The 26534-nt window shown below is 45.7% G+C and overlaps 1 protein-coding gene and 1 long non-coding RNA gene across 2 annotated transcripts in view; one reads left to right on the top strand and one right to left on the bottom strand.

Moving 5' to 3' along the window:
* Positions 1 to 26534, bottom strand: part of LOC119960416 (oocyte zinc finger protein XlCOF6-like) — a 60790-nt gene that overhangs the window by 14109 nt on the left and 20147 nt on the right. The window contains exon 4 of the mRNA XM_038788130.1: positions 6906 to 7878. Within this exon, the coding sequence (XP_038644058.1) occupies positions 6906 to 7878 (973 nt within the window). The remainder of the gene's footprint in view (positions 1 to 6905; positions 7879 to 26534) is intronic.
* LOC119960420 lies at positions 10315 to 19056 on the top strand. Its single transcript, XR_005459409.1, has 3 exons — positions 10315 to 10382; positions 17304 to 17413; positions 18551 to 19056. It is a non-coding gene; the product is annotated as an uncharacterized LOC119960420 (long non-coding RNA).

Raw genomic sequence — 26534 nt, 5'->3', positions numbered from 1 at the left:
CAAGATGTGCCCGCTCATCAACATGGGTACCACCATTACACGCGGGAACACCACCCACCGGATATGCGGTACATACTCGTGGTGACTCGGCCAACGTTGTCAACCTCATATGCTGCAGGAAAGGATATGCCGAGGCGTGGTACGTTGGCGAGACCATGCAGACGCTGAATGAAGTTACTGTGAAAATCCCCTAGTTGCCACATTCTGGCGCCTGTTTGGGTAAGCTGGTACAGGAATTGAACCCACGCTGCTGGCCTTGTTCTGCATCACAAACCAGCTGTCTAGCCCACTGAGCGAAACCACTGCATGACAATCGGCAGGCAGGAATGTTCTCTTCCAATCGGGGAACACTTCAGCAGCCAAGGGCAATCAGCCTCTGATCTTCGGGTAAGCATTCTTCAAGGCAGCCTTCAGGACGCATGGCAACGCAGAATCGCTGAGCAGAAACTGATAGCCAAGTTCCGCACACATGACTATGGCCTCAACCGGGACCTAGGATTCATGTCGCATTACATTCACCCCCCCACTATCTGTCCTGCTCTCACGAAATCCGACCAACTGTCCTGGCTTAAGACAATTCACACCTCTTTAATCTGTGATTATCCCTCTCTCCAGTCGCACCATCTGGACCTGTAAAGACTTAATTACCTGCAAAGACTCGGATTCAAAGTACTATCTCGCATCATTGAATTTTTCTATATGTGTTTGTGGAACCCACCTCTTTATTTACCTGGGGAAGGAGCTGCGCTCCGATAGGTAGTGATTCCAAACCTGTTGGACTTTAACCTGGTGTTGGAAGACTCCTTTCCGTGCCTACCCCAGTCCGACGCCAGCATCGCCACACCATATATAGGAAGCATTTAGGGTAGCATTTGACACAGTTGTTAGCATTGCAGCCTCACGGCGCGGAGGACCTGGGTTTGTATCCCAGCCCTAGGTTACTGTCAGTGTGGAGTTTGCACATTCTCCACGTGTCTGCATGGGTTTCCCCCACAACCCAAAGATGTGCAAGTTAGGTGGATTGGCCACGCTAAATTGCCCCCCCAGCTTTTGAACAATGTCAAACATAGTTAAATGGGAGTGAATTGAGAATTATCTGTCACTTATATTTGACCCCTGTGTTTTGGTGTGAAACGTTCTGCAGCCGAAATCCCGTTCATGTATAAGAAAGGAGGGGTGACAGCAAATCCGTACTGAGCCTGGATTTTCTCACCTCCCTCAGTGACTTTTCCTGTTTCTCCATCATGAAGGCCGAATTTTTCAAAAATATAGTTCAGTTAAATCTCTGCCATTTCCTCCAATTCATGTCTGTCTATTTGAGGACACATTACCATTCGACTGTTCTATGTTCAATTTGTTTTGGGTGGTGATTAAAATATAAACTACGTCTACAAAGTCATTAAATTCTTTTGTAAACTGACCAAACTGCCAAGATCCGCACTTTGTTTTTTCATGTATGGAACGATCTGTCTGGACTGTGCGCAGAACAATACTTTTCACTGTACCTCGGTACCCATGACAATAAATCAAATCCAATCAAAGAGACAGTTTCTTACCCGTCTTCAGGTTGAACAATGAGCCGCCTTAAACATTATTAATTCATGGGAGGTGGGGGTCACTGGCTGGGTCAGCATTTACTGCTCATTCCAATTACCCTTGAACTGTGTGTCTTGTGAGGCTATTTCAGGAGGCAATTTCAAGTCAAACACAACATTGCTGTGGATCTGGAGTCACGTGAAGGCTAGGCCACATAAGGAGAGCAGATTTCCAAAAGGACATTTGTGAACCAGACGGGTTTTTACAACAATCCACAATGTCATCATTACCTTTGAATTTGAGACTTTTATTCAATTTCAATATCTGTCACAGGCAGATTCGATCCCAGATCCCCAGAGCATTAACCTGGGTCTCTGGATTACTCGCCCAGTAACAATACCATTACTCCACTGCCTGGCCCACACAGTCTTAGCAGAATATGATGTCTTGTAACTTCACAAAATTATAAATTAATTTATTTTTTCAAACAAATTCAGATAGCTCTGCAGTTTCTGGAAACATTTTGGTTGATCGTATTATTTTTTGAAATAAAGATCTAGTCTTTACAATATAATTACCCAATACACCAATTCACTAATGATGATCAATGTTCACTACTGAATAATCATTAATTTAATTATTATTTTTTTGCAATGAAATCAATACATAGCTAATACTGTATAGAAAAGGTACAGAAGGTGAAATGGCTGCAGGAAGCCACATGTTCGAGGTATCAAAGGGCTTTCTTGACCTTGTTACCAATGACAGTGAATACACTATGAAAATAACAATTTTAAAACTAAATGTGATTACACATGCGCACTTACAGCTTCCTACATTACAAGAATGAATATGTTTCAAAAGTACTCCATTGGCTTTAAAACACTTTAGAAGGTCAAATGGGAGTAAGGTTTTACAGAAATGTACATTTGTTCTAATTGTTCACAAATTAGGATGTATTACACTCAGTGTCCTCACCAGAATCATTGATAAAAGATTGGAGTCTTAATTTTGTGTAATAACCACGGTGTTGACACCATTTTGAATACTCTGTGAAACTCCAGACACACCATATGCAATTATTTGTTGTAAAACACAGCGAGTTGTTGTGATTTGGAATGCACTGTCCATAAATGGTGCTGGAATCTGATTGGACTGGAACATCCAAAAGGGAATTTGGTGCATTCTGGAAAAGAAAACAAAATCGTCGAACTATGGGATTAAATGGGTCGCTCTACAAAGAGCTGGCATGGGAAAAATGGGCCAAATAGACTCCTCTGCGCTCTAGCTGCCTTGTGTACATGTAAAGCGAGTGGTAACAACCTGGAATCTACTGCCTATGAGGGTCGGAGATGCAGAGATTTTTTTTCTTTTTTAAAATAAATTTAGGGTACCCAATTATTGTTTTTTTCCAATTAAGGGCCAATTTAGCGTGGCCAATCCACCTATCCTGCACATCTTTTGGGTTGTGGAGGTGAAACCCACGCAGACATGGGGAGAATGTGCAAACTCCACACGGACAGTAACCCAGGACCGGGATTTGAACCCGGGTCCACAGCACCGCAGTCCCAGTGCTATCCACTACACCACATGCCGCCCTGGAGATGCAGAGATGATGGAATGATTTCAATGGGAAATTGGACAGGCACTCAGAGAAATAAACCCACAGGGATTCGGGGAATGGGGCAATGGACAGACTGGCTTCCTCCACAGGGAGCCGACACGGTCCCAAAGGGCTGAATGGCTCCATTCCCCAACATCCAGATGCTGTGATCTCAGGAGAGAAATTCAGCTGCTCCAGTCACTCCAACTAACTGGAGTCCCTCATCTCTGGTGCCATTCTCGTTAATGTCCTCTACACCCTAACTTAGAATTTCACATCTTTCCTAAAGTGTGGGGCCCATATCTAGGGTTCCATCGGGGATAGAATTGAAAAGCACGGAGGAAATGTTCAACTTGTTCAGAACCAGGGTTAGACTACACTGGGAGCACTGACAACATTGGCGATCTCCATTTAGAAAAAGGAAATAGAGGCACTGGATAAGGTGCAACAAAGATTCATAATATACAGAACTGAGAGCATTTAACACTCAGGAAAGGCTGGGGCTGCTTTTTTCTGGAAAAGATAAGACTGATGGGTGACCTGATGGAAGTCTTTCAGATTATGAAGGGATTCAATAATCCAAGAGGAATTTCAGTAGACACCTCTTTACCCAGCGAGTGGTGAGAATGTGGAGCTCGTTACCACAGCGAGTAGTTGAGGTGAACAGCGTGAATCCATTGAACGTAAAGCTAGATACATACATGAGGGGATGTATGTCTGTATCGGTTGATGGGGGAGGCTCATGCGGAGCATAAATACTGACACAGACCATGGCTAACCTCAGCCGCTATGGGAATTTAACCTGTGCTGTTGGTGTCACTCAGCACAAACCAGCCATCCAGACAACTGAGCTAACCGATCCCCATGTAAATCTGTAATAAATCCTTAAATATCAGTGATTGCCTGTCTCCCACCATACTATTTAATGTAGTTCCCCAGTGCACCTCAGACAACTTTCCCCTCATACCCTGATAGTTTTCTTCAGTGAGAAGCACCAAAATAAATTAAACAAAAGAACCATGTAACCACCATAGCCCATGTTCATGGCAATGTGGCATGATTTTTGGGGTTTCCAAACAGAAATGGTAATGAAACATCTTCTAATTTCCAAACCCCCTTTCACTTTTTGATCCTTGTGAAATGTGAGACCAGGAATTTGCAAGAAGGCTCAGAGAGAATCAGCCCACTGGGGGAGAAGCCGTGAGACCGGCCAGTCCAGCAGAAAGAAACCCTCTGACCATCCCCATTGACCAACAGAATGAACAAAATGCAGTCCTGGGTGTAATTGAGAACAGAAACAATAACAGCAGAATCCAATCCCTGTAATCAGTTGTGAATTTGTTGGTGTCTCAGAAAGAGCGATGAATCCCTTCGCACATTGAGGGCAGCTGAACGGCCTGAACAAAAAGGAACAGGTAGTGGAGTGGCAGTGCTGGTTAAAGAGGAAATTAATGCAATAGTGAGGAAGGATATTAGCTCCGACAATGTGGAATCTGTGTGGGTAGAGCTGAGAAACACCAAGGTGGAAATAAATTAGTAAAGAAATCCCCAAACTGCAGTGGTGATGTTGGGAATGGCATAAAACAGGAAATTAGGCTGATTGTAAAAGTTTCTATCGGTATGTGAAGAGAAAAAGATTGGTAAAGACAAATGTAGGTTCCTTACAGTCAGAAACAGGGGAATGTATAATAGGCGACAAAGAAATGGCTGAGCAAATAAATACATACTTTGATTCTGTCTTCACAAATGAAGCCACAAATCAGATACCAGAAATGTTGGGGAACGCAGGATTTAGTGAGAGGGAGGAACTGAAGATCAATATTAGTAAAGAAATGGTGTTGGGGAAATTGATGGGATTGAAGGCTGATAAATCCCCAGGGTCTGATAATCTGCGATCAAAGTACTTCAGGCTCTCGAAATAGTGGATGCATTGGTGGTCATCTTCCAGGATTCCATAGACCCTGGAACAATTCCTACAGACTGGAGGGTGGTTTATGAAATTCAACTATTTAAAAAGGATACAGAGAGAAAACAGGGAATTATAGACCAGTAAGCCTGACATTGGCAGTGGAGAAAATTTTAGAATCCATTATCAAAGATTTTAAAGCAAAGCACTTCGAAACCAGTGGCAGGATCGGACAGAGTCAGCATGGATTTGTGAAGAGGAAATCATGCTTGACAGATCTACTGAATTCTTCAAGGGTGTAATTGGTAGAGTTGATGAGGGGGAGCCAGTGGATGTGGTATATTTGGACTCTCAGATGGCTTTTGACAAAGTCCCGCACAAGAGATTAGCGTGTAAAATTAAAGCACATGGGATTAGGGGTAGTGTATTGAGATGGTCAGAAAACTGGTTCAAAAACTATTCACATACCCTGCACATCATTGGTTTATCGGGGTGAGACCCACACAAACAGGGGGAGAACTTCTCTCCACATGGACAGTGATCCAGGCCCAGGATTGAACCCTCGTCTTCAGCTCCGTGAAGGAGCAGTGCTAACCACTGTGTCACCCTATATATTAACAATTTAGATGAGGGAACAAAATGCAATATCTCCAAATTTGCAGATGACACCAAGTTGCTTGGGCCGGGAGGCGGAGGGGGGCTGTGAGGAGAATGCAGAGATCCTTCAGAGTGATTTGGACAAGTTGAGTGAGTGGGCAAATGAATGGCAGATGCAGTATAATTATGAGAAATGCAAGGTTAGCCACTTTTGGGAGCATAAGCAAGAAGGCAGACTATTATCTGATTGGTCATGAATTAGAAGGGAATGTGCAACGAGATCTGGGTATCCTCATACAGCAGTCGCTAAAGGTAAACATGCAGCTACAGCAGGCGGTAAAGAAAGCAAATGATATGCTCGCCTTCATTGCGAGCGGATTCGAGTACAGAAGCGGGGATATCTTGCTGCAATTATACAGGGTCTTGGTGAGAATATTGTGTGCAGTTTTGGTCTCCGAATCTGAGGAAGGATGTTCTTGCTCAAGAGGGACCACAGCACAGGTTTTCCAAGCTGATTCCTAGCATGGTGGGACAGTTGCATGAGAGACTGAATCAGTTAGGTTTGTATTTGCTGGCATTGACAAGAATGAAAGGGTGGGGGGGGGGAGAAATCTCATTGAAACCTATAATATTCTAACAGGACTTGACAGGGTAGATGCAGGAAAGATTTTCACGATGGTGGGCGTGTACAGAACCAGAGGTCACAATCTGAGGATACGGGGGAGACCATTTAGGACATACATTTTAAAAAAAATTTAAAGTACCCAATTAATTTTTTCCAATTAAGGGGCAATTTAGCGTGGCCAATCCACCTAACCTGCACATCTTTGGATTGTGGGGGCAAAACCCACACAGACATGGGGAGAATATGCAAACTCTACATGGACAATGACCCAGAGCCGGGATCAAACCTGGGACCTCGGCGCCGTGAGGCAGCAGGGCTAACCCACTGTGCCACCGTGCTGCCCCAGTTTAGGACAGAGATGAGGAGAGATTTCTTCATCCAGAGAGTGGTGAGTCTGTGGAATTTGTTACCACAGGAAATAGTTGAGGCCAATACATTGTATGTTTTCAAGAAACATTTAGATATAGCACTTTGGGCGAAGGGGATCAAAGGATATGGAGGGGAAATCGGGATTTGGCTATTGAGTTGAATGATAAGCCATGACCATAATGAATGGCAGAGCAGGCGCAAAGGGCCAAATGCTCTGTTCCTGCTCCTATTTTCTATGTAATCCCTGCCCACACTGCGAGCAGGTGAATGGTCTCTCCTCAGTGTGAACTCGCTGGTGTGTCAGCAGGGTGGATGAATCAATAAATCCCTTCCCACACTGAGAGCAGGTGAATGGCTTCTCCCCAGTGTGAATTCGCTGATGTTTCCGCAGGGTGGATGAATCAATAAATCCCTTCCCACACTGAGAGCAGGTGAATGGCTTCTCCCCAGTGTGAATTCGCTGGTGTGACTGCAGGGTGGATAACTGAGTGAATCCCTTCCCACATTGAGAGCAGGTGAATGGCTTCTCACCAGTGTGAACTCGCTGATGTTTCCGCAGGGTGGATGAATCAACAAATCCCTTCCCACACTGAGAGCAGGTGAATGGCTTCTCCCCAGTGTGAACTCGCTGGTGTGACTGCAGACTGGATAACTGTGTGAATTCATTCCCACAGACGGCGCAGGTGAATGGCTTCTCCCCAGTGTGAATTCGCCTATGTTTCCGTAGGGTGGATGAATCAATAAATCCCTTCCCACACTGAGAGCAGGTGAATGGCTTCTCCCCAGTGTGAACTCGCTGGTGTGACTGCAGGGTGGATAACTGAGTGAATCCCTTCAAACACTGAGAGCAGGTGAATGGTCTCTCCCCAGTGTGAATTCGCTGGTGTGTCTGCAGGGTGGATAACTGAGTGAATCCCTTCCCACATTCAGAGCAGGTGAATGTCTTCTCCCCAGTGTGAATTCGCTGATGTTTCCACAGGGTAGATGAATCAATAAATCCCTTCCCGCACTGAGAGCAGGTGAATGGCCTCTCCCCAGTGTGAACTCGCTGGTGTTTCTGCAGGTTGGATGCTTGAGTGAATTCCTTCCCACACTTGGAGCAGGTGAATGGCCTCTCCCCAGTGTGAACGCGCTGGTGTTTCCGCAGGGTGGATAAATCAATGAATCCCTTCCCACACTGAGAGCAGATGAATGGCCTCTGCCCAGTGTGACTGCGGCGATGAATCTCCAGCACAGATGGGACTCTGAATCCCTTCCCACAGTCCCCACATTTCCACGGTTTCTCCATCTTTTGGGTCTCCTCGTGTCTCTCCAGATTGGACAATCAGTGGAAGCTTTGTCTACACACAGAACATGTGCACTGTGTCCCCTCACTGTGAAAGACGTGATTTTTTTCAGGCTGTGTAATAGTTGAAACTCTTTACACAGTCAGTTCACTGGAACACTCTCACTCAGGTGTGTGTTGTGTGGGTCTCGGTGCTTTTCCAGTCACATTCACATTTAAATCTTTTGAAGCCGACAGATTGGACAAACATTTCTCCTTCTTGCTGATGATATTCAGAACCCAATGATATTCAGTTCAGAATTAATCGAGAGAGTTTGTCACATCGAGACGTGATGTTTGAGATTTCTGTCCATAATTCCTCCTCTTCCACCATCCTTTAAATTCACAAAAGTCATCAGTTAGTACAGAATAGAAATTAACAGGAACATCATTGCAATGTAAGCCTACCTGTGACAATCAAGATCATTATTATTAAAATTCAGGACAATTCTAGTTCTTATGGAACATAATTTTCTCTCGTTCTTCAAATGCTGTAAATCTCCATCCCACACAATCTCCCTCCATTCTCACTCTGCTGTATCTAATATTCACCCTCCCAATTCTCCTGAAGGTGCTGATTCATGTTGATTGACAGATCCAAGCTCAGCTCACTGCTGACCAGGACACAGAGATTAGAATAGGAGCAAGAGTAGGCCATTCGGAAATCTATAATGTAACTACAGTCTATATTACAAGACAAGAAATAATAATATTTAATTTATTACAGAACTGTAAATAATATATCTAATCTGTACCATGTAACAACACTGGATGTATCTCTGTCCATTATTAATTTAATGTCTCCTGAAATGTCAGCCATCTCCTGGGGAACCCACCCCTTTAATTGTGAACATTAGGAAAGAGACCATACTTTAAAAAATTTTTTTTTTTTTTAAGAGTAACCAATTATTGTTTTTCCAATTAAGGTGCAATTTACTGTGGTCAATGCACCTACCCTGCACATCTTTGGGTTGTGGAGGTGATACCCATGTAGACACAGGGAGAATGTGCAAACTCCACACGGACAGTGAACCGAGAAGGAGATCAAACCCGGGTCCTTGGCGCCGTGAGGCAGCAGTGCTAATCGCTGTGCCACCAGAAACCATTCCTTTAGTCAGACAAATAAACGCGCCAACCTGTTCAGAAGATGGGTGGGAGGAGTTGGAAACACTTTGTGGAGCCGTGAACCTTCATGTAATTTTTTTCCCCAATTAAGGGGCAATTTAGCTTAGTTCTAGGATGGCTGAAATCATCAATGACGACTCTGATCTCTGGCAAGGAAGGAAACCCTGGCAGGTGGGCGGGGAGGATTCACAAACACCCGCTGGGGGCCCCAAACCCCCAATAAGACCCATTGGTTTTATTGTCAGTCTGCAGACAGGAGCTGGAGAACTGAACCCAGGCAGAGGAGAGGGAGGGAGAAAACTGGGAGTGGAGGAAAGAAATAGTGCAGATGGTGAGATGGGTTTGGATTTCAGCCCAGGGAGGAGGGAGAGTGTGTGGGATGGGGATTTACAGCTTTGGGGGAGCAAGAGAGGAAAAAATGTTCCAGAGAAACTAGAATTGTCTGTTCAGAATTTCTACCCTGGGCTGACAGTGATAGCTTTTGTTTTAATTCCAAAAAAAAAATCCCTCCTCAGCTCAGCTTTCTGTCTATTTTCCTGCCTGAACCCCATAACTCTTAACTCCATTGTCCGTCAAATATCTGTCAAACCCGTGTTTGAATATAATCAATGACCCCCAGACTTCGCTGCTCACTGTGTAGAGAAATCCAAAGACTAACCTTCAGAACATCATATTCTTTTTTATTGTCACAGGTAGGCTTACATTAACACTGCAATGAAGTTACTGTGAAAAGCCACTAGTCGCCACATTCCGGCACCTGTTTGGGTACACAGGGAGAATTCTGAATCTCCAGATTACCTAACAGCAAATCTTTCAGGACATGTGGGAGGAAACCAGAGCACCGGGAGGAAACCATGCAGACACGGGGAGAACGTGCAGACTCCGCACAGACAGTGACCCAAGTGGGAATCGAACCCAGGTCCCTGGCGATGTGAAGCAACAGTGCTAACCACTGTGCGACCGTGCCGCTACATTAGATATATCTCTGGCCAATGTTAATTTACTGTCCCTGAAATGTCAGCCATATCCTGGGGAAACCAGCCCTTTAATTGGGAACATTAGGACAGAGATCATCCTTTTAACTTGACAAATAAATGAATCAAGCTGAGGGACACTGTAAGCTGTGAAGTATTTTCGGGCACTAGGACCTGGCCTGGAACAGACTATGAAGCCCCGCCCATTATTGACGTCACCACAACCCCGCATGCGCACTGCTCCATCTGAATCAAGATGGCGGCCGTTAAACTGGGCCTGTTATCGGGAAAAAGACCCGAAGCTGCAAACGCAGGACCTGCAGGTACGTATTCCTGGTTTAGGGCCTTCACGCGGTGTTTAAAAACTCTCTCCTTCCAGAGCTGGCTCTATCGCTTCGTTCGGATTTCCACATCCTTACCCGCTGCCGAGGACACAAAGAAGCGTCTTTCCCAGGCGCCATCACACACTGCGCATGCTCCAACTACTCCCAGTCAATGCACCTGCGCACTGCTGTCCTGCGGTGTCGATCGGGGACATTCACCACCGCGGGGAATGCCGGGAAGTCCCCACGCCAGCGTGCAAGAGTTGGTGTTTTATGCCAGGAAAATTGGCACAAAACAGCCACTGATTTCTCTGCTCCGAGGGAGGGGGTCGGGGACTAGCAGGGAGGCAGCGTATAGCTCCCATCTCTAGATTCTGATACAGCCTGGAGGATTGCTGGGTCCGTGGCTGCGCATGCACACGGTGAGACCAGCAGCGGCCTCGCTGTGCTTCAAGGCAGACTATGCCCGGGACCCGAACCGCAAAAGTAGTATCCACTTTGGCCGCTCGCATGCCCCGGACCTCCCCCCTACAGTGCTCCCAATTGAAGCCCTCCCTGCTCGCAGATCGGCCCTTCCCCGACTGAATATGATGCAAGGTTGCTGAACGGCTGGGACCATGAGAATCCGACGCGTCGCGAAATCGGCCGGTTGGAGACGGAGCATTCCGGGGCGGTCCTCCGGCAATGGTCTCAGGCCATGCGGCATACTCCTAGAATGCACCGATTTTCAGGGGGCAGAGCTTCCGAATACCCGTGGCAATCCCGATTTTGGCGTCAAAACAGATTCTCCGCCCCGTCACCGAACACGATTTCCGTGTCGGGGATCGGAGAATCTAGCGCCTTGTTGTGCGTACAATCCAGACAGATCATTCCTTAGATGAAAAACAGAGGATATACAACAGATACACAATGTAAATACATAGACACAAACATTGGGTGAAGCATACGGAGTGCAGCATTATTCAGTCGAGAAGTTCGTGGAGAGATCAGATCAGTCCATAAGAGGGTCATTCAGGAGTGTGATAACAGCGTTCAAGAAGCTGTTTTGGATCTGTTAATGCGTGATCTCAGACCTTTGTGTCTCCTGTCCGATGGGAGGAGTCTTTGATTATGCTGCCCACTTTCCCAAGACAGTGGGGGATGTAGACAGAATCAATGGATGGGAGGCGGGTTTGCGTGATTGACTGGGTTGTGTTCATGGATCTCTGTAGTTTCTGATGGTCTTGTGCTGAGCAGTTGTCACAGCAGGCTGTGACGCAGCCAGGAGGATATTTTCTATGCAGCATCTGTAAAAACCGGTAAGAGTCAACATGGACATGCTGAATTTCCAGAGTTTCCTGAGGAAGTATAGGCGCTGTTATGCTTTCTTGGTCGTAGCGTCGATGTAGGAAACCCTATCCATCTAATATTGGAAAATAGATATCTAATGAGAGGGAAATCAATTTGTGTATCCTTTTAAGTGTAGCCAATCCACCTACCCTGCACATCTTTGGATTGTGGCGTCAGACCCACGCAGACACGGGGAGAATAATTTATGTATCCTAAAATATAGATAGATTGGAGAGTTGGGCAGAGAAATGGCAGATGGAGTTCAATCCAGGCCAATGCGAGGTGATGCATTTTGGAAGATCAAATTCAAGAGCGGACTATATGGTTAATGGAAGGGTCTTGGGGAAAATTGATGTGCAGAGAGATCTGGGAGTTCAGGTCCATTGTCCCCTGAAGGTGGCAATGCAGGTTGATAGAGTGGTCAAGAAGGCATACAGCATGCTTGCCTTCATCGGACGGGGTATTGAGTACAAGAGTTGGCAGGTCATGTTACAGTAGTATCAGACTTTGGTTCGGCCACATTTGGAATACTGCGTGCAGTTCTGGTCACCACATTACCAGAAGGATGTGGATGCCTTGGAGAGGGTGCAGAGGAGATTCACCAGGATGTTGCTTGGTATGGAGGGTGCTAGCTATGAAGAAAGGATGAGTAGATTAGGATTGTTTTCGTTGGAAAGAGGGAGGTTGAGGGGGGACCTGATTGAGGTCTACAAAATTATGAGAGGTATGGACAGGGTGGACAGCAACAAGCTTTTCCCAAGAGTGGGGGTGTCAGTTACAAGGGGTCACGATTTCAAGGTGAGAGGGGGAAAGTTTAAGGGAGATGTGCGCGGAAAGTTTTCTACGCAGAGGGTGGTGGGTGCCTGGAATGCTTTACCAGCGGAGGTGGTAGAGGCGGGCACGATAGCATCATTTAAGAAGCGTCTAGACAGGTATATGAATGGGCGGGAACAGAGGGAAGTAGACCTTGGAAAATAGGAGACAGGTTTAGATAAAGGATCTGGATCGGCGCAGGCTGGGAGGGCCGAAGAGCCTGTTCCTGTGCTGTAATTTTCTTTGTTCTTTAATGAACATCGATATGTAGAGAGGAAGATGAAAGGCCTTTAAACACCTCACTTGGCATAGAACTGTCAAAAACTCAAAACAGGAGCTTCAGGAAATCAAAGTACTGACCAATAGCAAACTGCTCAGTTGTTGGAAGACATTTTTAAAATATAAATTGTTGGACCCCGGTTTGATTCCTGTTTGGGTTACTGTCTGTGCTGAATCTGCATGTTCTCCCCGTGTCTGTGTGGGTTTTCTCCAGGTGCTCCGGTTTCCTCCCACAGTCCACAGGTTAGGTGAATTGGACATTATGAATTCTCCCTCAGTGTACCCGAACAGTAACTTCATTGCAGTGTAAGCCTACTTGTGACACTATTAAAAAAATTACATTCACTCAGATTCCAGCCCTCAAGTCTGGTGACAGACCTCACTGCTCCCTTGCCCTTCTGGCCTGTGAGCTCCTCTTGCTGCTGTTCCCAGGACAATCAATGTCCACTCTCCCACATTACTCTGTCTGATAGAGTTCAGAGGCTCAGAGGGGGAAAGAAATGAGGACATGAATCTGAATTCAGAAATACAGTTAAAGAAACATGATTCAATTGATAAACTTAAGGATTTAAGTCACAGTATTTGATTGCAATGAATATATTAATTTCGGCTGATACTGATGGGGAATGGAAGCGAATTATGTTAGTGTTTTATATCGTTGTTCTTTTCTATGATTTTGACACATCATCTTTCTCCTTTCTTCCATTTAAATGGTGGACCATGCTACCCAGAATTCCCTGCATGGGCAAATACAGATATTTTAGTTTATGAACAACTCCATATTACAAAAGAACAGAGCTGAATACAAAACAATCAGCAATACAGTAAAAATATCCACAATACACCAAAACTGGACATTCTGAATTCTCCCTCAGTGAAACCAAACGGCGCCGGAATGTGGCGACTTGGGGATTTTCAGAGTAACTTCATTGCAGTTAATGTAAGCCGACTTGTGACAATAAAAGTTATTGTTATAAAATAGAAACCAATGAATAATCAACAAGAAACCAATACCACCAGATTTCAAGCCACCACCACCACCACATCAGCAGAAATGCTCCCAAACGGGCAGCACAGACCACTGGTAAAGCACACACTGATATGGGGCACGGCGGAAGAGAGCGAGAGAGAAAGTACACCTCTCCCAAGGAGCACAGTTCAACCTAAAAAACAGTTGTGTGTGTGAATACATCTTCTCTTAATCCAAAAGACTGAATGCACAGGTACAGAAAAGCTGGGCAGACCAAATAAGAGCAGGGTTCAGTTAGAATGGGCATTGGATGCAAAGCAATTTGGGCTGAAGTGGAGATGGAGGAGATACTGTTGGGTTTAACCCATTTGACTATGATTTAGGAGCCGAAACAGGCCATTCAGCCCTCCAAGCCTGTTCCACCATTCAATAAAATCAGGGCTGAATTGGTTGTGGTCTCAGTTCCCCTTGCCTGTCTGCACCACCAACCCCTGCACTCAGAACCCTTGTCTCCCTTGTCTATCAAAAATCTGTCTATCTGTGCCTTAAATAAATTCAATGCCGCAGCCTCCACTGTTCTCTGGGAAATGAATTCCACTAACTTCGGGGGAAAAAAATTATCCTCATTTTAGACTTCATGTTCTCCCCATCTCTCATTCTTTTTAAAAAATAAATTTCGAGTACGCAATTATTTCTTCCAATTAAGGGGCAATTTAGCATGGTCAATCCACCTAACTTGCACATCTTTGGGTTGTGGGGGTGAAACCCATGCAAACAAGGGGTGAATGTGCAAATTCCACACGGACAGTGACCCAGGGTCGGGATTCGAACCCAGGTCCTCAGTGCTGTAAGCAGCAATGCTAACCACTGTGCCACCGTGCTGCCCCCCCCCCCCCCCCCCCCCCACACCTCCCATGTTTCATTCTTAAAAGTGTGTAACCTCGTTCTCGTCTTTCCCACGGGTCCAAACCACAGTGGTCTTGTTGGGTCCGGAAATTTCCAATGCGGGACACTAAAGGGAGGTAGGTTCCAGGAGAAATTGGTTGTTAAGCAGTCGTTGTTCCAACATTGCTATAGAATACAGCATTGTTTGATTAACAAGTATATCCATTGAGTGTTTCAAGCTACCAAGGTGTTCCAAAATACATTTTGGTAGAATTGCAGAATTTCCATTCACTGACGATGGAGGAACAGGGATATATGTCCAACTCAGAATGATGTGTGACTGGAAGAGGATTTGTAGGTGATGGTGTTTGTCTGCACCGGTGCCCTCGTCTTTATGGCTGGTGGTGTGACAGGTTCTGTTAATGTCCTGGCAAACTCTTGTGTAGGTTCAGAGCTGATGGCAGGTACCTTTCCCTGAAGGATATTAACATCGCAGTTGGGTTTTTACAATAATCCAGCAGTTTCATGATCTCCTTTTCTAATGCTGGTCCCATCGATTCTGCCCAGTGTCACAACCTGTCTACTTGTTTTTGTGGCCTCTCTGTTATGCTCCCTTTTTGCTTTCTTAAGACCATATTAAAGAGGTAGAAAATTTAAGACAGACTTGAGGAGAAACTACTTCTCCCAAATGGTTGTGAATCTGTGGAATTCGCTACCCCAGAGTGCGGTGGATGCAGGGACAGTGAGTAAATTTAAGGAGAAGTTAGACAGATTTTTAATTGGTAATGGGGATAAAGGTTTATGGAGAACGGGCAGAACATTGGAGTTGAGGCACTACGAGATCAGCCATGATCACATTGAAGGTGTTTAGGCTCTGGATGCTAAATTGCCTACTCCTGCTCCTAGGTCATGTGTTCGAGGGAGGAGATGCTCTAGCTGATTTTGCAATCCAGCTCCTGCTCTGCAGATGAGGTGACAGATGAGGAACATATCAGCCATGATAGAATGGCGGATCAGACTCACTTATAATAATAATGGGCCAAATGGCCTAATTCTGCTCCTATATCTTATGAACTTATGAACTGTTTCTTACTCTCAAATTGAGTGAATCCTTTGCTGTTTCTCCTCTGGGCCCCATCTCCACTATTATTGTCTGATTGTCCCACTGAGACTCTCACTGTTATTATTGGACAATCAGGGAGTCAGTCAGCCTGAGCCTGTGGCCGCTCTCACCATCTGGAACCGTCACAATGCCCGGGTGATTGACGACAGCTCTGGACCAATAGGAAGAGCATGGGTGGGGCTGGAGGACCGACCGAGCGCGGCTGGTCCTCCAACCAATCGGAGTGAATGAGGGGATTTGATTGAAGCATGCGCAGTGTGGGTAATGGTGATGGACAGCAGCTCCTTGTTGAGGTCTAAAATTGGGAAGAGGCAATTGATGGGGCGGAGGGAGCGAAGAAGCACGTGGTTAGGCGGAAAAGCTCCGTAAACATGTTGTGTGAGCTGCAAATCTGGGAAAAGAGCTTACCTGACCCAATTTGTGCCGAGCGGGGCTGCAGATCCTCATGTTAGACCCGGGTGAATGGCCACCACCTTTATTGGGGTAAAGCGCACCAGGGCGCATGTGGAGCCGCCATCTTTGTTGGAGGCAATGTTTTTAAAAAAAGAATAATCCTTATCATCACAAGTAGGCATACATTAACACTGCAATGAAGTTACTGTGAAAATCCCCTATCACCACATTTCAGCGCTTGTTGGGGTACACAGAGCGTGAATTCAGAATGTCCAAATTACCTAACAGCACATCTTCACACTCTGCACAGACAGTGACCCAAGCCAAGAATCGAACCTAGGACCCTGACGCTGTGAAGCAACAGTGCTAATCACTGTGCTACCGTAGATTGGCCACGCTTAATTACTCCTTAATGTCCAGGGATGTGCAGGTTAGGTTCTTGGTTATGGGGATAAGGTGGGTGGATGAGGGAATGTAAATGGGTAGAGCGCTCATTCGAAGGGTTGGTGCAGACTCAATGGGCCGAATGGCCTCCTTCTGCACTGTTCGGGTACACAGAGGGAGAATTCAGAATGTCCAACTCGCCTAACAGCATGTCTTTTGGGATGTGTTGAAGGAGGTGATTGTTTTGGGAGGCATTTGTTACCCTATGTTCAGAATGAAGCCAACCATCAATCTACATTAGTCTTTGAGTCCCAACGTCTTATTGTTGAAGCAGAGCAGGAAAAGAAGAGAAAGACGTTCTGCTTTTCAGTTCTCACTACCTCTTGAGCTATTCTCCTCCATGTGTCCAAAGACCTACGACTGTGTCCAGTCACATGAAGAACCATGTCAAATCTCTCAACCTACCCTGAGTAAACATCATCCTCGAATAGAGGGACTGCTGATGACATGGAGGGGCAAAGTGTAGCAGGGAGTATGAGCGTTCATCCTGGACCAGGGAGCAGGAGGAGAGAATGTTGTGAATTTCTATCCTGGACTGACAGTGATTAATTTTGGAAAATCCTTTTACAGGGGGTTAGAAAGGGAGGATTTACACAAAGCAAACTCAAACCAAGAATAGGTTTACTTTTTTCCTGAATTTCTTGTTTGGACTGACAAAGATGGCTTTTGTAACTTTCATTTTCAGGGTATTAGAAAAGGATTTGCAGGCAGGAAACACAAGCGAATCCTGACATCAAACTCCTACAGCATCACTCAATTACATCATCAGGACCTGGATATTATTGCACTTTCAGTGTAAGCATTGAGTTCCAAGTCATTACCACTCACTGTAAAATTTCTGCCTCATATCACCCTGTAGATCTTGCTCCAAATCTTAAATCTGTGTCCTGAAATCCTTTTGCAATCAGCTGGAAAGAGCAACGTTTCTTTAACTACTTTACCGAGATCAATCAGAAACTTGTACCTAAATCAATCTCCTTTCTTCCAAGGAGAACAACCGCAGTTTCTCCAACCTAACATTGCAACTAAAATCCCTCATTCCTGGAACTATTCTGGTAAGTCTCCCCTGCACTCTTTCAAGGACCGTCACATCCTCCATAATATGTGGTTTGCACAGATCCAGATGTTCTGTCTTCCTGTCTGTGATGTCATCACGCACCGACACTTGCACGGTGACATCACCCCCCGTTCCCCGATATTTCCTCAACTAGGAAACTTTTCCTCCGACTCCAGAGTTGCTGATATCTATCCAGCTGCAGGCTACAGCGGGACATTTTAATATTGAAAACAATGAAACTGCTTCACAGCTCAGTATTTCTGAGCATTTATCAACAATTTTGAGCTTTTAGTGCTCTGCTCTGTTACCTGTGAGGGGTTCCATGTCTCTGGAGCTGGTGTGACTCTCAAAAAACAATGCAAAACGCCCGTGGAGGGTGAGGGCTACCAGCTATTGACATATAAAATCCCTTCTTTCTCTCTCTCGCTCGCTCCCTCCCTCCCTCAGAAAACTCAACCAAGATTCACTTCAAAATCTGACACTCAGTTCATGAGGACCTAAATGTAAGTGTTTCTGTTTGATCTGTGGTTAAAGATTTAAACATCTGTGCAGCTGAAAATAGGATAGAGCAAGATTTGCAAACAAGGATGGGAATGTTCCATTGAGATACTGCTTAACCAGGGCCCAATGTAGGTCAATGAGCACAGGAGGTGATGGGTAAGTGAGTGGGACTCAACTTTGGCAGATTCCCTTCCCTGAAGGACATTCGTGAACCAGTTGGGTTTTTACAACAATCCAGCAGTTTTCGTGGTCACTTTTTCTTAGTGCCGGCCCCACAAATGACCAGATTCATTCAGCTCAATTTCACAATCTGCCTTTGTGTTTTTGTGGTTTCTCTCTCACTCCCTTTATTCTGTTTCAAATCAATTTCACAGGGTGTTAGAAGAGGAGGATTTGCAGTCAGGAAACTTAAATCGAAAATGATATCAGAATCTGATGGAGACGGCCAATTTATTGTAACCTAAACATCATCGTAATTTGAACATGGAAGAAAAAAGCACCGATCACAGTGGGGGGAAACTGTTCACGTGTTGTGTGTGTGGACAAGATTTCAGCCAATCATCTGGCCTTTTGGAACATAATTGCAGTCAGGACAGGGAGATGCCGTGGAAATGTGGGGACTGTGAGAAGGGATTCAATTACCCATCCCAGCTAGAAACTCATCGACGCAGCCACACTGGGGAGAGGCCATTCACCTGCTCTCAGTGTGGGAAGGGATTTGCTCACACATCCACTCTGCTGAGACACCAGCGACTTCACACTCAGGAGAGGCCATTCACCTGCTCTCAGTGTGGGTTGGAATTCAATCGGTCATCCAACCTAGCATTACACCAACGGGTTCACACTGGGGAGAAGCCGTTCATCTGCTCCCAGTGTGGGAAGGGATTCACTCAATCATCCCACCTACTTGCACATCGGTATATTCACACTGGGGAGAGGCCATTCACCTGTTCCCTGTGTGGGAAGGGATTCAGTCAGTCATCCAACCTGCTGAAACACCAGCGAATTCATAAGTAACTGTTGTGATTGGAATTTGCTGGTGATCATATTCAGGACTGAACCATGTCCATCTGAGTCTGTTTCTGCTTAATTAAAAAATAACTCCAGCTCAGTTATAGGTGTTAATATAGTTGGTCTTTGAAAGAGAGGATTTGCAGTTAGGAAACACAAACCAAACATCATATCAGCATCTAACACTTACCGAATTTATCGGAAACTGAATCAGATTTTGAACATAGCAGGAAAAAGCACCGTTCACAGTGGAGAGGAACCGCACGTGTCCTGTGTGTGGACGAGGCTTCAGCCAATCATCTGGCCTGCCAGTATATAAATGCAGTCACACTGGGAGAAACCATGGAAATGGCGAGACTGTGGGAAGGGATTTGATTACCCATCCAAGTTGAAAATCCATCAGTGCACTCACACTGGGGAGAGACCGTTCACCTGCTCCCAGTGTGGGAAAGGGCTGACACACTCACACCACTTGCAGCTGCACCAACATTTCTCGCTGGAGAGAGGCTGCTCACCTGCTTCCACTGTGAGAAGGGATTTGCACATTCCTCCAATCTGCTGAGACATCAGTGAGTTCACACTGGGGAGAGACCATTTAAACATCCCGACTGTGAGGAGTTTTAAAACAATTCTGGATAACTGATGTCCTCTTAACATGTTCACGCTGTAGAACTGGGTTCAGATTATCTTCTCGCCTCACTACAGCTGCGAGTTCACACAGGGGAGAAGCCGTTCACCTGCTCCGAGTGTCGGAGGGGATTCACTCGGTTATCCAAACTGCTGATGCACCAGCAAGTTCACAAGTGACTTCAGTGATTGGATTTTTATGGTAATCACATCCTGGACTGAAACACGTTAATTGGGGTCAGTTGCTGCCGATGTTCATAAACTCCAACCTAGCTCTAAGAATTAAATTCTGAATAAAAATCAGTTTGTGTTAATTATAGTGTGTTAAGTCTTATTAATATCGCTTAAACAAGTTAGTTCCTTTTGAAGGGCTCTCCTCTCCGTATCCTCCATCCTCATCTCCAACAACAAGCGTGAGGAGCTCGTGGAGTTTGTCACTAAGATTGAGACAGTCTGATCATCTGTCTGCTGTTCCCTCCTTCCACTCGCCCACCGGGCCAGACTGTCTCCCAAGTCCATTTTTATCCAAGGTCTTTGACTCCATCATCTTTGCAAGTGGACTTGTAATGGTTTTGATAAAGAAAGAAATTACAGGAAGTTTTAATGTCAGAATAAAGGACAAAAGAGTGTCCAGTTCAGGTTCAAAGATGGGTCATATTAGCATTGAAACATTAACTCTGTTTCTCTCACCACAGATGCTGCCTGACCTGCTGAGCTTTTCCAGAACTTTCTGTTTTGATGTCAGTGAGCTTTTAAAATAGCTTAATACACAGGTCAATCATTTTCTCCACAAAGCAGCGAGCGCCTCTGAAGCATCCAACTGCATCCATTAGTCTCTCGGATTACTACAGCAGATATTCATTGTTCTGGCTCAGCCAGTCTGACTGTGGAATTAATTGGATGGATGTTTCAAAGAGCCACCACTGGTATATTAGGCCGAATGGTTTCAATCTGTGCTGTATCATTCTGTAAAACAATGAATATTCCATAGGAATAGGCTCGGGCAGCAGGGTGGCGCAGTGGTTAGCACTGCTGCCTCATGGCACCGAGGTCCCAGGTTTGATCCCGGCTCTGGGTCACTGTCCATGTGGAGTTTGAACATTCTCCCCATGTTTGCATGGATCTTACCCCCACAACCTAAAGCTGTGCCAGGTAGGTGGATTGGCCATGGTAAATTGCCCCTTAATTGGAAAAATGAATTGGGTACTCAAAATTCATAAAAAAGGAATAGAAGTCGGCCATTCACTTGATTTATTGTCACATGCACTGAAGTACAGTGACAAGTATTTTTCTGCGGCCAATTATTTGTGTTAAATACTGTGTGTTGAGTCTTTTTAATATCTCTAACCTAAGTTCTCCCTCTGCCCTGTTCCTCCACCTTCACCCCTGTGGCTTCTCCTGTGGCTTCTTTGTCATTCAGATTGGGTGGGGTTTTCCGGTTCTCCAGTGGCTTCTTTGTCACTCAGATTGGGCAGGGTTTTCCGGTTCTCCTGTGGCTTCTTTGTCATTCAGATTGGGTGGGGTTTTCTGGTTCTCCTGTGGCTTCTTTGTCACTCAGATTGGGCGGGGTTTTCCGGTTCTCCTGTGGCTTCTGTGTCACTCAGATTGGGCGGGGTTTTCCGGTTCTCCTGTGGCTTCTTTGTCATTCAGATTGGGCAGGGTTTTTTGGTTCTCCTGTGGCTTCCCATTGGCCACAGGCAGGATCTTCCAGTCCTGTCAAAGACTACGGCCTTTTGCATGGTTCACCCGTCCTGCCGCATGGGACCCCGCCGCAAGGCGGTTGGTGAGTCTGGAAGATCCAACCAGCGGTAAGGGCTGGAAAATTCCACCCATTGAAACAATCTGATTCTGTTCATTCTAATAATCTTTATGACTGTCACAAGTAAGCTGACATTAACACTGCAATGAAGTTACTGTGAAAATCCCTGCTCCTCCTCTTCCACTAAACAACTCAGTAAAATTGCCTCAAGTCCTTTCTTGCCAAAGCTCTGAACTCACATCTTTCCCCTCTTTTCCTGCTGTCTCCCACCATGCTCTCTCAGAGCTCATCTTGTTTGTGAAACTCACCCATTGCTCCTTTGACCTGATTCTCACTAACCTGCTGAACAGCCACTTCCACAATCTCCATGTTTCCATGGTATCTCCATGGAGTCAGTGTCTTTGTGCCTCTCCTCTTTTGACAATCAGTTGAAGCTCGGCCACACACAAAACACATGGATGGTTTCTCCCGGCAGTGAATGGTGTGATCTTTCCTTCAGGCTGTGTAACAGGTTAAAGCTCTTTCCACAGTCAGTTCACTGGAACTCTCTCACTCGGGTGTGTGTTGTATAGGTCTCGGTGCTTTTCCAGTCACAGTGATGTTTCCACAGTCAGTTCACTGGAACACACTCACTTGGGTGCGTGTCTGTCTCGGTGATTTTCCAGTCACATTGATGTTTCTACAGTCAGTTCACTGGAACACTCTCACTCGGGTGTGTGTTGTGTGGGTCTCGGTGCTTTTCCAGTCACACTGATGTTTCCACAGTCAGTTCACTGGGACACTCTCACTCGGGTGTGCGTCTGTCTCAGTGATTTTCCAGTCATGCTGATGCTTGAATATTTTCCCACAAAGGAAACTTTCTCATTCCACATTCATAGTCTGAGGATATTCAGGTCCTGATTAACCGAATTACATTGTCGGTGCTTGATGTGATATTTGATTTGTGTTTCCAGTCTGAAAGTCCTCTCCTAATGCCCTGTAACTGAAATTCAGAACAGACAATTCCAGTTTCTGGGTAACATTTTTCCTCTCTTCTTTCCCCAAAGCTGTAAATCCCCATCCCGCACACTCCTCCCTCCTCCCTGGGGCTGAAATCCAAATACAATGTTCGATAATCCTTTCTGTACCTTTTTAACCACATTTATATAATCAGAGGTGAGAATATGCTTTATAATTCACTTCATTGATGACTTGTGAGAGACATTAATCTGAATGTGCAAACGTCACATAGTGACCTGGGGCTTGGATCGAACCCAGGTCCTTAGTGTCATGCAGTAATGCCTATTGAGGGATAAATATTAAGCACTAAACAAGGGAGAACTCCACTGCTCTTTGGAATAACATCATGGGAACTTTTATACCCAACTGAGAGGGCAGATGGGGCCAGAGTTTGATTGATTGATTTATTGTCACGTACCAAAGTACAGTGAAAAATATTTTTCTACGGCCAAGGGAATGTACTCGGTACATACGCAGTAGACAAAAAGAATAATTGACAGAGTCACATTGACAAATGGTACGTTGACAAACAGTGATTGGTTGCAGTGCGGAACAATTGCCAAACAAAGAAAATACATGAGCAAGAGCAGCATAGGGCATTGTGAATAGTGTTCTTACAAGAAACAGATCAGTCTGAGGGAGCGTTGTTGAGAGTCTATTAGCTTTAGGGAAGACATTGTTCCTATATCTGGATGTGCAGGTCTTCAGACTTCTGTATCTTCTGTCTGATGGAATGGTCTGGAAGAGGGCGAACCCTGGGTGGGCGTGTCTCTGACAATGCTGACTGCCTTCTTGAGGCAGCAGGAGGTGTAGACAGAATCAATGTGCGGGTGGCACGCTTGTGTGATGCGTTGGGCTGAGTTCACCACACTATATTTTCTTGTGATCTTGGACTGAGCAGTTGCCATACCCGGCTGTGATGCAGTCGGATAGGATGCTCTCTATCGCACATCTGTAGATGTTTGTGATAGTCGATGCAGAAATGCCGAATTTCTTTAGCTTCCGTAGAAAGTAGAGACGTTGTTGGGCTTTCTTGACTGTTGCATCATCATGAGTGGACCTGGACAGACTTGGTGATGGTGACCCCAAGGAACTTAAAGCTATCGATCATCTCCACTTCGAAGCCATTGATGTAGATGGGGGCATGTGTCGTATTACAATTCCTGAAGTCGATGATCAGTTCCTTAGTCTTTCCGTCTTTTAGAGAGAGGTTGTTTTCGGTACACATGCAACCATGTGATCTATCTCCCTTCTGTTGACTGACCCGTCATTATTTGAGATTAGTCTTGTCGGGATAATGGTGTTGAAGGCGGAGCTGTAGTCTATGAACACATCTGATGTAGGTGTCCTTGTTGTCAAGGTGTTGAGTGTTGATTGTAGGGCCAAAGAGATAGCATCTGCTGTCGACCGATTGCAGCGATAGGGGAGCTGCAATGGATCAAGACCGCCTGGGAGGCTGGCATTGATCCGGCCCATGACTAGCCATTCGAAACATTTAATGATGTCAGATGTCAGAGCCACCGGCCGGTAGTCATTGAGGCAGGCTGCCTTATTGAGGAACAGACTGGGAACAAGGTGTTTTAGATCGAGTATTATGTAATGATAAAGGGTTAATGATAATGTTGCTGTAAAAGAACGTTTAGAGATGTGTGACCAGATTATGGTAGACTTACATATTTCAGTCTGCAACCAGGGTATTAAATTTGAACAAAGGAAATTATGAAGGTTTAAAGGACAAATTAGCTGTGGTGGATTGGGGAAAATACATTAAAAGGTGTGACGGTACACAGGCGATTGATAGACTCCATAATTATTACATTGTTTATATTCCTTCAATACACAAGAACCCAAAAAGGTCAGTCACCTGTGGCTACCAGAGGAAATTTAGGGTTTAGTCACCAATTTGCCCCCAGAATGAGAAGAGAAATGGAAAGGGGGAAACACTGATTTCCTCCCAGATGTTGCTCATTTCATTGTTCAACTTCCGTATTGTGGCGTCACAATGGAATCCTGCCTGAATCAGCCAATAGAAATCACTCTGCTCCGTGGTGACGTCTCCAGGTTCCAAAGCCCAGGCCTAGCCCCGCCCCCACCCATCTCGGACACGACTTCCAAGCAGCCGGCTGCCACTCCGGTGATCTCCCCTCCCCGTGACCTGCGACTGCGCATGTCCAAGGGAGGGGGTAAGCTGCGCATGTGCGGGTTATTCCGTGAGCTGCATGCTGAGATATTGACCAATGGGAAGTGTTGGAGGACCGGAAGGACTCTGGTCCTCCAGTCAATCAGCGCGGGCTTTGTGTGAATGAAAATTGAGCTGGACAGACTGATACCTCCTCCTGTGAGTAAAACACTTTTCTCCCGCTTTCTATTTGTTTTCTCACTTTGGGCTTCAATTATTAACTTGCAGGAATTGAAGGGAAAGGAATGACTCTGCACCGACTCTCAGAAAGAGCACCCTCCCTCGGCCCATGCCCGCTCCCCTGTAACCCCACCTGACCTTTTGGACATTGTAAGGATCCTCTTCTTGATCCCTGTCTGCCCCTTTCTTTCCCTTTTAATTTCTGTTTTTCTATTTAGAAAGGCATGGCGGCACAATAGTTAGCACTGCAGCCTCACAGCACCAGGGACCCAGTTTCAATTCCGGCCTCCATGTGGAGTCCACAGATATGCAGGTTAGGTAATAATCTTTATGGTCACAAGTAAGCTTACGTTAACACTGCAATAAAGTTACTGTGAAAATCCCCTAGTCGCCACATTCTGGCGCCTGTTCGGGTGCACAGAGGGAGAATTCAGAATGTCCAAATTAACTAACAAGCACATCTTTCGGGACATGTGGGAGGAAGCCAGAGCACCCGGAGGAACCCCACGCAGCCGTGGGGTGAACGTGCAGACTCTGCATAGACAGTGACCTAAGCCGAGAATCGAACCTGGGACCCTGGAGCTATGAAGCAACAGTGCTACCTACTGTGCAACCGTAGATTTGCCACATTAAATTGCCCTTTAATGTCCAGGGATGTGCAGGTTAGGTTCTCAGTTATGGGGTTAAGACGAGTAGAAGAGAGAATGTAAATGGGTAGAGTGCTCATTCAAAGGGTTGGAGCAGATTCGATGGGCTGAATGGCCTCCTTCTGCACTGCAGGGATTCTATGATGTTTTTATGATTCTATTTAATTATTTGTATATGGACAACAATATGCCAATATCTTTAAGATGGACTTCAGCTTTAATTTTAAAACAGGGATCTCCAGCAGGCTATGCTATTTGGTCTGACATCAATGATGGCACATCTTAATGGACTTGGCCGTCGGCCAATAGACTGGTTCAGATTGCTGGGCCTTATCAATGGGTTGTGCTAATTGGTCAGGTTTTTCTCTGGAACAGTCCATCCTCTGTGAGACTGTGTTTCCTGTTTTTTAGTTTTTTCTTAAAACTCTGAGCTGAAGGAGGCTCTTTGAGTTTCTTGGGCTGCCTTGGGCTTGAGTGCCTTGGGCAGCACGGTAGCATGGTGGTTAGCATAAATGCTTCACAGCTCCAGGGTCCCAGGTTCGGTTCCCGGCTGGGTCACTGTCTGTGCGGAGTCTGCACGTCCTCCCCGTGTGTGCGTGGGTTTCCTCCGGGTGCTCCAGTTTCCTCCCACAGTCCAAAGATGTGCGGGTTAGGTGGATTGGCCATGCTAAATTGCCTGTAGTGTCCTAAAAAGTAAGGTGGGGGGGGTTTGTTGGGTTACGGGTATAGGGTGGATACGTGGATTTGAGTAGGGTGATCATTGCTCGGCACAGTATCGAGGGCCGAAGGGCCTGTTCTGTGCTGTACTGTTCTATGAAACTGTCAAAACTCTGTCAAACTCCAGGTAAATGGATCCGCTAACTTTCCCTTTCTAACTAGCCTGTGGGTGTTTAATCCTGAAGACAGAGCTTGAGGGAACTCTTTGGGTTTCACTCCCTGAAAGGTTACCACACATT

This window comes from Scyliorhinus canicula, unplaced genomic scaffold (genome assembly GCF_902713615.1).
Source record: "Scyliorhinus canicula unplaced genomic scaffold, sScyCan1.1, whole genome shotgun sequence".
NCBI classification, from domain to species: domain Eukaryota; kingdom Metazoa; phylum Chordata; class Chondrichthyes; order Carcharhiniformes; family Scyliorhinidae; genus Scyliorhinus; species Scyliorhinus canicula.
The sequence above is the reverse complement of the archived record's forward strand: the minus strand, read 5'-3'. Positions and strand labels throughout refer to the sequence as shown.